Raw genomic sequence first — 17,083 nt, forward strand, 5'->3', positions numbered from 1 at the left:
AACTTCTACAGATGCACAATCGAGAGCATCCTGGCGGGCTGTATCACCGCCTGGTACGGCAACTGCTCCGCCCTCAACCGTAAGGCTCTCCAGAGGGTAGTGAGGTCTGCACAACGCATCACCGGGGGCAAACTACCTGCCCTCCAGGACACCTACACCACCCGATGTTACAGGAAGGCCATAAAGATCATCAAGGACATCAACCACCCGAACCACTGCCTGTTCACCCCGCTATCATCCAGAAGGCGAGGTCAGTACAGGTGCATCAAAGCTGGGACCGAGAGACTGAAAAACAGCTTCTATCTCAAGGCCATCAGACTGTTAAACAGCCACCACTAACATTGAGTGGCTGCTGCCAACACACTGTCATTGACCCAACTCCAGCCACTTTAATAATGGGAATTGATGGGAAATGATGTAAATATATCACTAGCCACTTTAAACAATGCTACCTTATATAATGTTACTTACCCTACATTATTCATCTCATATGCATATGTATATACTGTACTCTAGATCATCGACTGCATTCTTATGTCACTAGCCACTTTAACTATGCCACTTTGTTTACTTTGTCTACATACTCATCTCATATGTATATACTGTACTCGATACCATCTACTGTATGCTGCTCTGTACCATCACTCATTCATATATCCTTATGTACATATTCCTTATCCCCTTACACTGTGTATAAGACAGTAGTTTTGGAATTGTTAGTTAGATTACTTGTTGGTTATCACTGCATTGTCGGAACTAGAAGCACAAGCATTTCGCTACACTCGCATTAACATCTGCTAACCATGTGTATGTGACAAATACAATTTGATTTGATTTGATTTGATTTGTCATCTTGAGTGACCGAGGTCACGAAAGCTGGAACAAGGTACGGATGTTATAGGATATATTCTGTCACCAATTGTTTGTTTAATTTATATTTTACAATTTGTTTTTCCATGGTAAATAATCGGACATATTTCAATATCTTACATCGTCAATAAATATCGCTTTCCTAACCCCTCCTCCACATTTGGACTAACCAGACCCTTGATAGGTACCATGAAGGGTGGGAAACCAACCTGAAGGTAATTCTCTTTGCACACAATAACAGCATCCAGGCCTCCACTGAGTACGGATGGGAGCCACAGCTGTTGACTGAGGTAAACAATTCAATTGTATATACAATTATTGCATATTCTGTACTTTTTCAAATTTGTCATCGATGTAGTGTTGTTTGTCTATTGCTATTTTTGTATAACGTACTTTCAGATCACTGAAACCCCAACTGATGTTGTAGAAGTTGTCTAACCAGATCAGAACACTTTCGAGGATCACCTTCAGGCACGGACTGAGAAGGATGTGGAGGTTTTTGACCAGGTACAAATGATTGTCCGCTGTTAATTTATTTTCAGGCCCTCCAAGAGATATTTAAGAAATGTATTTGTGCCCATCAGTTATGCATTATCTCTCCTTCACCCAAGAGGAGTGTCTCTTGGGTTATTCATTGACGTATTGACGATGTTGCGGCCAATGTGTACAACAGTCCCGATGCACCTTAATAGTACATCCTGGGCTAGTTATGAATCTGCAATTTAGAATCAAAAGTGACACTGGATGGTTACAAAGTCATGTTACTAGTTATGCTTAAATGTTAGACTCAATCATTGCAAGAAAGCTAGCTAGCTACCTAATTTAAGTACCTTCAATGCCCAAAGCATACCACCCTGCATGCTACTGCTGGCTTGCTTCTGAAGTTAAGCAGGGTTGGTCCTGGTCAGTCCCTGGATGGGAGACCAGATGCTGCTGGAAGTGGTGTTGGAGGGCCAGTAGGTGGCAATCTTTCCTCTGGTCTAAAAAAATATCCCAATGCCCCAGGGCAGTGATTGGGGACACTGCCCTGTGTAGGGTGCTGTCTTTCAGATGGGATGTTAAACAGGTGTCCTGACTCTCTGAGGTCATTAAATATCCTATGGCACTTTGTAAGAGTAGGGGTGTTAACCCCAGTGTCCTGGCAAAATTCCCAATCTGGCCCTCAAACCATCACGGTCACCTAATAATCCCCAGTTTACAATTGGCTCATTCATATCCCTCCTCTCTCCTGTAACTATTCCCCAGGTCGTTGCTGTAAATGAGAACATGTTCTCAGTCAACTTACCTGGTAAAATAACAGATACATTTATTTTATTTTTTAAATGCTTCAACCTGCTGGTCCGCTAGCTGCCTGAATCACTGTGTCTCCAGCTCGCCGAGCTACTCACTGGACCATATGACCACTCGGCTACACATGCCTCTCCCTAATGTCAATTAATAAATTATAAAATAAATAATAATAACAAATAATGTCTAATGCCTTGTCCATAGCTGTTTTGGTTAGTGATTATTGTCTGATTTCACTGTAGAGGCTCCAGCCCTGCTCATGCCTTAGCTAGCCCTTTTGTTCCACCCCCACACATGAGGTGACCTCACCTGGCTTAAATGGTGCCTCAAGAGACAAAACCTCTCCCATCGTCACTCAATGCATAGGTTTACATCCACTGTACTCGCATCCTACCATACCCTTGTCTGTACATTATGCCTTGAATCTACTACTTTTATTCTCTGTTCCGAACGCACTAGACAACCAGTTCTTATAGCCTTTAGCCGTACCCTTACCCCACTTCTCCTCTGTTCCTCTGGTGATGTAGAGGTTAACCCAGAACCTGCAGCCCCAACACCACTCCCATTCCCCAGGCGCTCTCATTTGTTGACTTATGTAACCGTAAAAGCCTTGGCTTCATGCATGTTAACATTAGAAGCCTTCTCCATAAGTTTGTTTTATTTACTGCTTTAGCACACTCCGCCAACCCTGATGTCCTAGCCGTGTCTGAAGCCCGGCTTAGGAAGGCCTCTAAAACTCCAGAAATTTCCATCCCTAACTATAACATTTTCCGACAAGATAGAACTGCCAAAGGGGGCGGAGTTGCAATCTACTGCAGAGATAGCCTGACAGAGTTCTGTCATACTATCCATGTCTGTGCCCAAACAATGAAACCATTAAAAATCCACCTTCCAGAAACAAGTCTCTCACCATAGCCGCTTGTTATAGACCCCCTTCATCTATCTTCAGATTTCGTATTGTTAGGTGACCTAAACTGGGACGTGATTAACACCCCGGCCATCCTACAATCTAAGCTAGATGCCCTCAATCTCACACAAATTATCAAGGAACCTACCAGGTACAACCCTAAACCATAACCATGGGCGCCCTCATAGATATCATCCTGACCAACTTGGCCTCCAAATACACCTCAGCGATCACTGCCTCATTGCTTGCGTGCGTAATGGGTCCGCGGTCAAACGACCACCCCTCATCACTGTCAAACACTCCCTAAAACACTTCAGCAAGCAGGCTTTTCTAATCGTCTTGGCCCGGGTATTCTGGAAGGATACTGTCCTCATCCCATCAGTAGAGGATGCCTGGTTGCTCTTTAAAAGTGCTTTGCTCACCATCTTAAATAACCATGCCTATTCAAAAAATGTAGAACTAAGAACAGATATAGCCTTGGTTCACCCCAGACTTGACTGCCCTTGACCAGCACAAAAACATCCTATGCCCTTCTGCATTAGCATTGAATAGCCCCCCGCGATATGCAACTTTTCAGGGGAGTCAGGACCCAATATACTCAAACAGTTAGGAAAGCTAAGGCTAGCTTTTTCAAACAGAAATTTGCATCCTGTAGCACAAATTCCCAAAAATGTTGGGACACTGTAAAGTCCATGGAGAATAAGATCTCCTCTACCCAGCTGCCTACTGCACTGAGGACAGAAAACACTGTCGCCACCGATAAATCTACAATAATCTATCATTTCAATAACCATTTTTCCACGGCTGGCCATGCTTTCCACCTGGCTACCCCTACCCCGGCCAACATCTCAGCACCCCCTGCAGCAACTTGCCCAAGCCTCCTCCCTCCCGCTTTCCCTCCACCCAAATCCAGACAGCTGATGTTCTGAAAGACCTGGAAAATCTGGATCCCTGCAAATCCGCTGGGCTAGACAACCTGGACCCTCTCTTTCTACAATAATCCGCCGAAATTGTTGCAACCCCTATTACTAGCCTATTCAACCTCTCTTTCGTATCGTCTCAGATCCCAGAAGATTGGAAAGCTGCCGCGGTCATCCCCCTCTTCAAAGGGGGAGACAATCTAGACCCAAACTGTTATAGACCTCTATCCATCATGTCCTGCCTTTCTAAAATCTTCAAAAACAAAGTTAATAAACAGATAACCGACCATTTCGAATCCCACCGTACCTTCTCCACTATGCAATCTGGTTTCCGAGCTGGTCATGGGATCACCTCAGCCACACTCAAGGTCCTAAATGATATCATAACCGGCATCGATAAAAGACAGTACTGTGCAGCAGTCTTCATCGACCTGGCCAAGGCTTTCAACTCTGTCAATCAACGCATTCTTATCGACAGACTCAATAGCCTTGGCTTCTCAAGTGACTGCCTCGCCTGGTTCACCAACTACTTCTCAGACAAAGTTCAGTGTGTCAAATCGGAGGGCCTGTTGTCCGGACCTCTGGCAGTCTCTATGGGGGTGCCAAAGGGTTATTTTCTCGGGCCAACTCTTTTCTCTGTTTACATCAATGATGTCGCTCTTGCTGCTGGTGATTCTCTGATCCACCTCTACGCAGACGACACCATTCTGTATACTTATGGCCCTTCTTTGGACACTGTGCTAACAAACCTACAAACGTGCTTCAATGCCATACAACACTCCTTCCATGGCCTCCAACTGCTTTTAAATGCTAGTACAACTAAGTGCATACTCTTCAACCGATTGCTGCCCGCACCCTCCCGCCTGACCAGCATCACTACCACGGACGGTTCTGACTTAGAATATGTGGACAACTATAAATACCTAGGTGTCTGGTTGGATTGTAAACACTCCTTCCAGACTCACATTAAGCATCTCCAATCCAAGATTAAATCTCCAATCGGTTTCCTATTTTGCAAACAAAGCATCCTTCACTCATATTGCCAAACATACCCTCGTAAAACTGACTATCCTACTGATCTTTGACTTCGGTGATGTCATTTACAAAATAGCCTCCAACACTCTACTCAGCAAACTGGATATAGTCTATCACAGTATCATCTGTTTTGTCACCAATGCCCCATATACTACCCACCACTGCGACCTGTAAACTCTCGTTGTGTGATGTGCTATTTAAATGTACATTTAATTTAACTAGGCAAGTCATTTAAGAACAAATTCTTATTTACAATGACGGCCAACAGTGCGTTAACTGCCTTGTTCAGGGGCAGAACGACAGATTTGTACCTTGTCAGCTCGGGGATTCGATCCCCCAAGCTTTCATACTGGTCCAACGCTCTAACCACTAGTCCCGCCCCAGCTATCAAAGCAGGGAATAAATGTATGCAAATTATGATTGGTTATCTCAAACTTGAGCAAAAAAATGTAAAAGTGTAAAACAAAACACATACAACAATTTAATGTCAGAAAAGTCTTAAGTATTTTCATCAGATAAGAATTCCCTAAGAAAAGAATGGATTAGATATTGCTCATCACAGTAGAAAAGTAACACACAGTAACCCTTCTGATATACGTAATTTCGTCACCTGACGTGTTGCGTAATCAACCAGCGCTTGTTCCCCTTGCACAGTCTAGACAAGGTCGTAGCTAGCTAGCATTGCAAGGAGCTTTCTCGCTAAAAAGATGATGTCACTTGCCGCTCGTTCGGGGGTATTTTCTCCATACTTGCAGGCTACGAACTATGCAGTTGCTGGACCCCTCAAAGCCCTTATTCCAGGGGTGGTTGTAAAAGGAGAGAAAGTGTTGGTAGACACGAAGAAACCTTTCCTTACCCGCGAGTCCCTGAACGGTCAGAGTCCAAAGACTGGGCCTGCAGTATCAGTTAGCATAAATGGTAAGTAGCTAAGATAGCAGTATCTCAGGGCTAATGTTAGTAATCGGGTTTTACTTGAGTCATTGTTGTATTTTACTAAAGTCCAATTGATATGCTGTAGAATCTGAGGATTGTTTCATAAATTGTTCATTAGCTCGCTAATGTTAGCTGTGTAGAGTGCATTGGCTGGAAGCGGCCTAGCCAACCGGCTAGTTAACTAGCTAACTAAGGTAGCTGACTGCGAGGTCAAGACCAAACGGTTTGAACCAACAACCACAAACATGTTGGGTAGAAGTACAATTAACTTCACATATCGATTGGGTATAATAATATTTTTAACAATTATCTAGTTAGTTAGCTAAGTAAGTGGGATGCCCATGATGAACGGGGCTAAGACATTTTAACTAGCAGCAGGAGGAGCAGCACTGCAGTATGGGGCACAAAGACAGTACAGTTTTAAGATAGGCAGAAACTGCTTCTCCAATAGAAATCCCGATCACGCTTATAGGCGATGCATTGTCGACGTTACCTTGCTAAACTCATGCGCAGAAATACGTCATTGTGTATAACACTTACCTCATTGACTTTGCAAACCCTTGCATGGTCTGTTTTGCAAGCGTTCCCGTAAGTCTCTCAATGTTGCGCCTCTGGGTTAAAGAAACTGACTGGAGTCTGGGGTCACAACCTGACTAACTAACTAACTAAATATCTAACTAACTGCTACCTTATGTGTAGTAATGTCATATTTTGATCATTCTAGTTACAATAACATTACATAACCCATACAGGTGGGTCTTAGTGATGATAGTCAGCAGTTTCTGACCCCACTGTTACACTTGTCGACACTTAGCTACACTGGGGTCAGAACGCAATCATGGCTATATTAAGACGCCATGGAGCTGACGTGCGATTATGGGTCGGAAAGCTTACCTCTATGCAGGGATTGGATATGCAACTGCACTCCAAACGTTACCTTAATCCACACTGATAGATTGAGAAGGTTGAAATACTGCTTGTTTTCCCAGAAAACTGCAATTTTTGTCCTCATGCTAGCTAGCAGTAGCCACTGCAGCCAGTTTGCAGTCAACCTATCAGCTTATTTTGTTGTTCAACGTGATGTGCCATTCCATAATGGCTACTGCTAGCTAGCATGAGAACGAAACGGCAGTTTTCCGGGAAAACAAACAGTATTTCAAACTTTTTAAAAAATGTATTTTTATTTTTTACCTTTATTTTACTAGGCAAGTCAGTTAAGAACAAATTCTTATTTTCAATGACGGCCTAGGAATAGTGGGTTAACTGCCTGTTCAAGGGCAGAACGACAGATTTTGTACCTTGTCAGCTCGGGGATTTGAACTTGCAACCTTTCGGTTACTAGTCCAATGCTCTAACCGCTAGGCTTCCCTGCCGCCCTCAGGAGACTGAAAAGATTTGGCATGGGTCCTTAGATCCTCAAAAGATTTTACAGCTGCACCATCGACAGCATCCTGACGGATTGCATCACTGCCTGGTATGTCAACTGCTCGGCCTCCGACCGCAAGGCACTACAGAGGGTAGTGCGTACGGCAGGTGGTACCAGAGCGCCAAGTCTAGGTCCAAGAGGTATCTACCCCCAAGCCATAAGACTCCTGAACAGCTAATCAAATGGTTACCTAGACTATTTGCCCCCACGCTGCTACTCTCTGTTATCATCTATGCATTGTCACTTTAACAACCCTGCCTGCATTTACATAATTATCTCAATTACCTCGACACCAGTTCCCCTTTACATTGACACATTGACTCTGTACCGGTACCCCCTGTATATAGATAGCCCCGCTATTGTTATTCACTGCTTCTCTTTAATTATTTATTTTTCTTATATCTTACTTTTTTCTTATTTTAACCTGTAGTGACACCCCATCCCAAGAACGGGACCGTTGTCATCATCTGACGCAAATTAGCATAACGCAACAGACATAAATCTTCCTAGAAAATCTTCCTATTCATGAAAATCCCAGGTGAAATATATTGGAACACAGCTTAGCCTTTTGTTAATCACCCTGTCATCTCAGATTTTCAAAATATGCTTTTACAGCCAACGCTAGACAAGCATTTGCGTAAGTTTATCATAGCCTAGCATAGCATTATGCCTTGCTAGCAGCAGGCAACCTTGTCACGGAAATCAGAAAAGCAATCAAATTAAATCGTTTACCTTTGATGTACTTCGGATGTTTTCACTCGGGAGACTCTCAGGTAGACAGCAAAAGTTCATTTTTTCCCAAAATATTATTTTTGTAGGCGAAATAGCTCCGTTTGTTCTTCACGTTTGGCTGAGAAATCACTCGGAAATTGAGGTCACCACAACGCAGAAAAATATTCCAAATTAGCTCCATAATATCGACAGAAACATGGCAAACGTTGTTTAGAATCCATCCTCAAGGTGTTTTTCTAATATCTATTCGATAATATATCCGTCGGGACAATTCGTTTTTCACTAGGACCGATTGGAGTAATGGCTACCTATTTTACGCGAGAATCTCTCTCGGAGCCACCATGTGCCACTTACGCAATGTGGCCGCCTACGGCTATTCTTCAACAGACATGCGCAAAACTACGTCACAATGCTGTAGACACCTTGGGGAATACGTAGAAAGCGTAAGCTCGTTGATGGTACATTCACAGCTGAATAGGGAGTCATTGGACCGCAGCGCTTTCAAAACCTGGGGCACTTCCGGATTGGATTTTTCTCGGTCTTTTGCCTGTAACATCAGTTAGTGTTTTCTATCCAAAGCTGTCAATTATATGCATATTCTAGCATCTTTTCCTGACAAAATATCCCGTTTGAAACGGGAACGTTTTTTTCCCAAAAATGAAAATACTGCCCCCTAACACCAAGAGGTTTTAAGAGCTTGTAAGTAAGCATTTCACTGTAAGGTCTACACCTGTTGTATTCGGAGCATGTGACAAATAAAATTTGATTTAAGATGTATCGGTGTGGATTAAGGTAAAATTGGGTACAGTGGCATATCCCATCCATTCATTGAGGTACGTGGACCTGTATCTTGTGCCGTCTCCAGTGTCGTAATGTAACCATGTTTGCATTCTGACCCCAATGCTGCTTAGTGTAATGGTAGGGTCGGATTCTGGTGGCTAGAGTCAGGAGAGTTTTCTTGGTCACTAGTTTAACCTTACATTTTAGCAAGGGAGTTGGTAGCTAACATGTAGGTCAAGGGTGTGTTCATTAGGCAGATTTTGTTGCAAAATGTTTTATAACAAAAGAGTTTATATTGGACAAATTCAGGGGGGTAATCATTGCATTTGATCCGTTTGATTCTTAAACGGTTTTCCATTGCAATACATAATGAATACTCCTCAGCTAATGGGATAACTAACTATTAGAAAGCTTGCTAGCTAGCTACTTTGTATTTAAACTTCACTTTCATACAATCTGATCATTAATTTGCTATCTTACTAGCTATTGACTTGGATGCATCTGCTTCTATAATTTGCCCTCTGGTACTTTCCTATCACATGCCATTGTCTTTCTCTTAATACTGTTTTGATTGTTTATCTAATGGACTTGTTTTATTTTTCAGCAAAAGCTGCAGTCCGATTCGCTCACACTGACATCAAGGTGCCAGATTTCTCTGATTACCGTCGGCCTGAGTTGCTTGACCCCAAGAAATCTTCTCAGGAGAGCAGCGAGTCCAGGAAAACCTTCTCCTACCTTGTCACCGGGGCCACAGCCGTGGTTGGTGTCTACACAGCCAAGACCGTGGCCACACAGTTTATCTCTTCCATGAGTGCCTCAGCTGATGTCCTGGCCATGTCCAAGATCGAGGTCAAGCTGGGAGAGATCCCAGAGGGCAAGAATATGACCTTCAAGTGGAGGGGCAAGCCTCTGTTCATCCGCCACCGGTCTGAGAAAGAGATCGCCGCCGAGGAAGCTGTGGATATGGCTGAGCTACGTGACCCCCAGCACGACAAGGACCGCGTCGCCAACCCAAAATGGATCATTGTTATTGGCGTGTGCACCCACCTGGGCTGTGTACCCATCGCCAATGCTGGTGACTATGGCGGATACTACTGCCCCTGCCATGGCTCTCACTACGATGCCTCTGGCCGCATCAGGAAAGGCCCAGCCCCACTCAACCTTGAGGTGCCCTTCTATGAGTTCCCAGATGAGGACACAGTAATTGTAGGCTAAATTTTTGGACTGAGATCACAGATCAGTGTGTTTCTGTCTGGCTCATTATTCCATCCATTAGCAGGCACAACCTCTGTTTCAGGGTGGTATAAATTATTGTAAGTAATAAATGTACATTTTATCTGATTGAAAACCTCTCATGTTTATTTATTTACCCAATCTCAGCTAAATCTTATATTGTACCAAAATACGACCTGGGTTGTAAATGAGTAGTGGGGTTTCTTTCGCCTTTCTTAACATGGAATAGCCTACTAACAATAATGATGTTTTAATAGTGCAGGTACAAGGGGATTGACCAAGACTTTGCTGCTCAATCAAAAACGTACACCTGCTTACAGACAGTTGCCTACAATTGTGTCCGGAGGTGATTCTCAAGGGTTAATGTCATGAATGATGGCTTTATGTTCAGTTTCAGAGAGATCCAAAATCTTGGATATTGTTGGGGTGATTTAGAGTGCTAGGTTCAGTTGTTTAATGGCGATATTGCGTACGGTTGTATATTTTCTTATCAATATCACTGTTTTGCTTTGGTGGTGGTCACACAGATTAACATTACACATTCTATACCAGAAAGAAAAGTGGTCAGTGGGTGCTGACAAAGGCATTGTTTAAATTGATGCTAATGCAACAGAACAGCCAGATTACACTTTTCTATTAATGAGCTATCCATCTGTATACAGAGTTATGTACAAATGCATGCTCATGTTAAGCTAATAAATGTTTCACAGAAAATCATATTCCTTTTGTGTGCTATTTACTGCTTGCAGCTCAGACTGGGTTGCAAGTGCAGTACACAGCAGCTTCTTGCCTCTATAGTCTGAATGTCATTTGAAGATTTCTGATGCACCTGCTAAAGCAAACCTCAGATTTACGAGTACATTTCATTTAGCTATCAGGCTGGGTTAATAACATGAACACTCGTTTGATTTTTACATGCATGTCAACTACGGTCCGGTTTAAGAGAAGCCTGCTGTCTGAGGTGGTCTCTTGACTGAGAGCTCTGGTGATTAGGAAGGAAATGGCTGCCAACCCGCCTGGCATTCCCACGCTTCACTGACTAATAACTAGCTAATAATAAAGTGTTTTTGTCTTTCTCTCTCCGGGGTCACAGAGACAAGCTATGCATAACTGCCTGTGTGTGTATTTATTTTATCCCAATGGATTCCTTACAATACGTGTTCAGTAAATAGGATTGACAAGACCTGTTACTGTTTTGGGTCAGCCTTGAAGAAATGTCCCACTTGGAATTCCACAAAGTCTCATAACTACACATGATTGGTTGTAAATTGCTTTGAGCTGTATATTGTCCAATGAAACAGGTTTTGTGTGTGATATTGACACAGAATTCCCCACCGGCATTCATGCAGATGATTGGTTGGTAAAACATATGTTAGGGAGAAGGCTATATCAAATTGTCAGAATTCCAAATGAGTAATGTTGCTGGATGTTGTGCTCTCGAAAGCGGCCACATTGCTGGGAGAGCTTCTTGACAACCTTTTCACGTAATATAAGTAGCGGCCTCTAACCAATGCCTTATTTTATTTTAGCCGATTTCCCTGTATTTTGACAGACGCCTGACATGTCTTTAGGTCAAAATTGCATATTTTCCTGGGTGGAGCTACAAGGCTGAAAGGATCAGAGGAGAATAAATAATTGCTCCCAGCCAAGCCAACTTGTAGAATGCACTTTATTTACATATGTATATTAATTAGTACAATAATGGAACATCTATTTTTAGGCCTATTATATAGAGAAAAGAAGCAGCTGCTGTAGCTTTTCAGATTAGCGTTCCCTGTTAACTGAAAAAAAGATAATTCCTCTGCACAATAGGGTTTCAGATGACTTTTATTTATTCTTAAACTTCACACTGTATGGATGGTTTAATTATCTAATGGCTTTCGCCACAGTACAACCCCCCCCCCACTGCCTTGCTGCCTGGAGTGACCTCTGTTCCTGATAGTCTGACACGCCACCTGCCCGGCCAGACACAGGCTTGCTCACTGGTGCCATGTCAACTCTGCCTGCCAGATGCCCCTTTGCCCTTCAGGTGTGATTGATATATGATTATATCACCAGGGATGTCAGGACACCACGTCTCTCTTGACATCTGAAAGCTGGATTCCCTGGTCCTGCTGTGACACTCGTTACATCCAAAAACATTGAATACAACACAATGCCTACTTACAAGCCCTTAACTAACAATGCAGTTTTAAGAAAAATGTGATAAGTAAAGCAAAATACAATAAAAAATAACATGATTAAAGAGCAGCAATAAAATAACAGTAGCGAGGCTATAAAGCATGTGTGTAAAGCTCTCTAAGGCACCTTTTTATATAATGGAACTCCTGCTTGTGTATGGACTGCTGATCTGAAGGGCTGTCATGCTACCTCGTTCAGCTGAACACTTGCATTCTCAAAGCTATTCTAGGGAACACGTAAGATTCTGGCTAGGATAATTATATTCGGACTCTTTCAGATCAATGTAAAACAAAGGAGTTAATATACTGTTGGTATATTACTTTGCAAGTCATTTTTTGCAGACTACTTTGAATTCATCTCTTCAAAGCTGCATGGTGTAAGCATCTAATGTAGCATTTGTCTGAAAACTAAGATGCTGGAGCAGTCATCTTGAAAGAGTGAAGAGGGTATCTTGCTTTTCTTCACTGACGATGGAAGCAGAAAAATGTAACAATTAGCTGCAAACTCTGATTTACTCTCCCTCAATCTGATGTGTCAAATTAACATATTAATCCTCTACTTGTCTCTAGGGTGATCAGATTATGATGAAAGATTTATTAGGATCTTGTGATTCATTTGAACTTGTTTTGTATTACTTTGCATAGTGATAAGGAGTTTCACCATAGAAAATAGCTGGTCATTAATTTTTTCAAACTTCATTAAATCTGTATTTTAATGTTTCATTGTCGTGTCATCTCGGGCTTTGTCTCTCAGTGAATCAAAATGTTTTAATTGCATTTTGAGTGATTAACTTCGTTCTTCAACTATTTTCACTGGATCCTGGTGGCAGTTTGCAACATATTTCAGACCTTGGGCAGCCTGCTACTCTGCTACTTTGTCTGTATTCTACTTTTTGTTCCTCTTACTAGCGGAATATGCTCAGATGGTGCCACCAGTTCCTGTGGCTTGTCTACAGGCCGAGGGCAATGAGGGGTACTACCCTTTACCTGCAGCCAGGCAGCGATCAGGCCTTCCACCCTGGCTCGGCCACCGTGCTCTGCCTCCGCTGGAAACTTGGCACTTCCATCCTTGCTCTCATCCCAGTCACAGCTCTTTTCATGACCCAACAATGGTGGAATGACCTTTCCTCTCCACAGTCATGACAGCTGAGTTGATGTCCATCTTCCCATCACAGACTGAACAGTCATCTCTTCAGACAGTAAGCTACATTCAATGTCTCTGCTACTTCTGACCCGTCTCTCAAATTGTGGTCATGCACTCATCCACATGTGATGTACCACTACCGAAGTACAAAAAATACAAGGGAAATGTCTGGTTTCTTTAACTTACCAAAACACTGAATGCAATGAATATTATACGTGTGTGCGTGCGTATGGGCGCTTGCATGTGATATATCTGTGAGGGGAAGTGTAGAAAATGTGCAATTGTTCACTCACCCTAGAAAAAAAAAGCCTCACCAATCTGAATGAATGAGTGTAAATTGAGACATCACATAGAAACTGTCAGATCATTAGAGGAAATTGATCTCCTCTTTTCAGCTAACTCTGCCATGTTGGTTGCAGCTGGAGTTTCATAAAGCGACTGTGCCGGCGCCCGGCGGTACACGGTGCCACAAATTGAGATGAAAATGATTCTCCGGTGAGAACGGAACGCATGGGGAGCTGTCGTGTCGGGACGGGATAATAAAGCCTAATATAAGTTTATTTTTCCTCCTCATGCACTAAACCCTTTTATGCTCTCACAAGCGGCTGCTGATCTGCGGGTGTAAATGGCCTCATTAATCCCGTCAGTCAACAACAACAGCAACAACTGAATCCTCTCAGTGTGCAGAAGAGGGGAACTGCTCCGGGTCACACACAGGGGCACAGCGGCGTTGAATGAGCAATCACTGTCCTCTATCATTTAGTTCTATCTCTTAGGGAAAGAGAAGTACTGCTCTTTGAGTGATGGGGACGTGACTCTCAGCAGGAATCTTAATGTAGTTTATATCAGTGTAACTAACACTTTTTTGAACTCATCGCAGTTGGCATTTCCAATTAACTGCTTCTGCCATGGAGTATATAACCTACTTTTCTCTCCGGCCCATAAACAACGTATTCAGTTAATGTATTTTTCGAAGTTTGCACTAAATCTTACGATTGTAAACATTGGAATGGAATGGTGACACATTGAAGGTTTGCCAAAGGAGTTCAGAAGGACCACTGTCCATGGTTCTTGCTGCTGAGCTGTTCATGGTGCTGTCTGTGACTGTTGGTGTGGAGCTGTCCATGGTTCTTGCTGCTGAGCTGTTCATGGTGCTGTCTGTGACTGTTGGTGTGGAGCTGTCCATGGGACTTGACACAGGACCCACCATGTGCTCTTTGAATTCTGAATGATCCCTTGTTGTGGGTGTTAGCCAGATGGCGCCGACAGAGATGGACGCCTCGCTTTGCATTCTTACTATGCAGTATTTTGTTTTTTGATGTATTATTTCTTACATTGTTACCCCAGGAAATCTTAAGTATTATTATATACAGCCAGGAAGAACTATTGGATATAAGAGCAACGTCAACTTACCAACATTACGACCAGGAATAGGACTTTCCCGGGGCGGATCCTCTGTTTCGGACCACCACCCAGGACAATGGATCTGATCCCAGTAGGCAACCCAACACAATGGCGCCACAGAAGGGGCAGACGGAGCGGTCTTCTGGTCTGACTCCGTAGACGGGCACATCGCTCACCGCTCCCGAGTATACTATTCAACAATGTCTCTTGACAACAAGGTAGACGAAATTCGAGCAAGGGTTGCCTTCCAGAGAGACAGAGATTGTAACAATCTCTGTTTCACGGAAACATGGCTCACTCGGGATATGTTATCAGAGTCGGTACAGCCACCCGGTTTCTTCACGCATCGTGCCAACAGAAACAAACATCTCTGGTTAGAAGAAGGGCAGGGGTGTATGCCTTAGGATTAACGACTCATGGTGTAATCATAGCAACATTTTGTTATCTTTTTGTTTACCTGGTCTAGAATTCCTTACAATCAAATGCCGACCGCATTTTCTACCAAGATAATTATTTTTGATTACATAGCCGTGTATATCGCCCCCCTCATATCACCTCCACCCTGCCTGATACCCTATACCCACTCCAATTTGACTACCGCCCCAATAGGTCCACAGACGACGCAATCGCATTCATACTGCCCTAACCCACCTGGACAAGAGGAATACCTATGTAAGAATGCTGTTCATTGACTACAGCTCAGCATTTAACACCATAGTACCCTCCAAACTTGTCATTAAGCTCGAGACCCTGGGTCTCGACCTAGCCCTGTGCAACTGGGTCCTGGACTTTCTGACGGGCCGTCCCAGGTGGTGAGGGTAGGAAATATTATCTCCACCACGCTGATTCTCAACACTGGGGCCCCACAGGGGTGTGTTCTCAACCCTCTCCTGTATTCCCTGTTCACCCATGACTGCTTGGCCATGCATGCCTCCAACTCAATCATCAAGTTTGCAGACGCCACTACAGTGGTAGGCTTGATTACCAACAACAATGAGACAGCCTACAGGGAGGATGTGAGGGCCCTCGGAGTGTGGTGTCAAGAAAATAACCTCTCACTCAACGTCAACAAAACAAAGGAGATGATCGTGGACTTCAGGAAACAGCACAGGGAGCACCCCCCTATCCACATAGACGGGACAGTAGTGGAAAGTTTTAAGTTCCTCGGCGTACACATCCTGGATACACTGAAATGGTCCACCCACACAGACAGTGTGGTGAAGAAGATGCAACAGCGCCTCTTCAACCTCAGAAGGCTGAAAGAATGTGGCTTGTCACCTGAAAACACTCAAACTTTTTCAGATGCACAATCGAGAGCATCCTGTATCACTATCTGGTACAGCAACTGCACCGCCCACAACCGTAAGGCTCTCCAGAGGGTAGTGCGGTCTGTTCAACGCATCACCGGGGGCAAACTACCTGCCCTCCAGGTCACCGACATCCCCCGATGTCGCAGGAAGGCCAAAAAGATCATCAAGGACAATAACCACCCAAGCTACTGCCTGTTCACCTATCATCCAGAAGGCGAGGTCAGTACAGGTGCATCAAAGCTGGGACCGAGAGACTGAAAAAAACAGCTTCTATCTCAAGGCCATCAGACTGTTAAACAGCAATCCCTAACATTGAGTGGCTGCTGCCAACATACTGACTCAAATCTCTAGCCTCTTTAATAATTAATAATTGGATGTAATAAATGTATCACTAGTCACTTTAAACAATGCCACTTGATATCATGTTTACATAACCTACATTACCCAAGCATTTCGCTACACATCGCATTAACATCTGCTTACCATGTGTATTTGACCAATAGAATTTGATTTGATATAGAATTGTTTTAATAAAGGCCAGTATTGCCAATGGAATAGTGCTTTTTCCTTTTTTAAAGTGTAGTTATGCAAGTTAATTTCTTCCAAAAAGGCAGAAAAGAATTCCAGTCCCACCATAAGCCTATTTCACGCAGATAAAATTAGCTCAGTCTCACAAATTACTCATCATACAAAATACATTTTAAAGCCTAACCCCCAACTCTAATTACCTGTCTCCATCTGCACCTTTGTTTAAGAAACTCAATATCTTCTCTATTTACAACATTAATGTATGCCAACTATGCACATTCATCTACAAATACTCATACCGCCCAGACAGTTTACCAAAACCCTTCAATGGATTCTTCCAGGTTAATTCTGAAATCCATCTATATAACACAAGACACTGCGATAACCTTCACCC

The 17,083-nt window shown here is 43.3% G+C and overlaps 1 protein-coding gene across 1 annotated transcript; it reads left to right on the forward strand.

Moving 5' to 3' along the window:
- The first annotated feature begins 5,649 nt into the window (after window positions 1–5,649).
- On the forward strand, window positions 5,650–10,840 carry LOC115112120 (cytochrome b-c1 complex subunit Rieske, mitochondrial-like). The gene is made up of 2 exons (XM_029638936.2): window positions 5,650–5,937; window positions 9,495–10,840. Exons 1-2 carry the CDS (start codon window positions 5,727–5,729, stop codon window positions 10,103–10,105), a joined length of 822 nt encoding a protein of 273 aa, XP_029494796.1. The 5' UTR covers window positions 5,650–5,726; the 3' UTR covers window positions 10,106–10,840.
- The last annotated feature ends 6,243 nt before the right edge of the window (window positions 10,841–17,083 follow it).

Source organism: Oncorhynchus nerka, linkage group LG27 (assembly GCF_034236695.1).
Source record: "Oncorhynchus nerka isolate Pitt River linkage group LG27, Oner_Uvic_2.0, whole genome shotgun sequence".
In the NCBI taxonomy this organism is placed as follows: Eukaryota; Metazoa; Chordata; class Actinopteri; order Salmoniformes; family Salmonidae; genus Oncorhynchus; species Oncorhynchus nerka.

What these genes read in the sequence shown, in the direction of transcription:
- LOC115112120 (XM_029638936.2), top strand. Translation starts at nt 5,727, where the DNA reads ATGATGTCACTTGCCGCTCGTTCGGGGGTATTTTCTCCATACTTGCAG. An exon ending in AGTATCAGTTAGCATAAATG is followed by an intron (nt 5,938 to 9,494) that starts GTAAGTAGCTAA and finishes TTTATTTTTCAG; the next exon opens with CAAAAGCTGCAGTCCGATTC.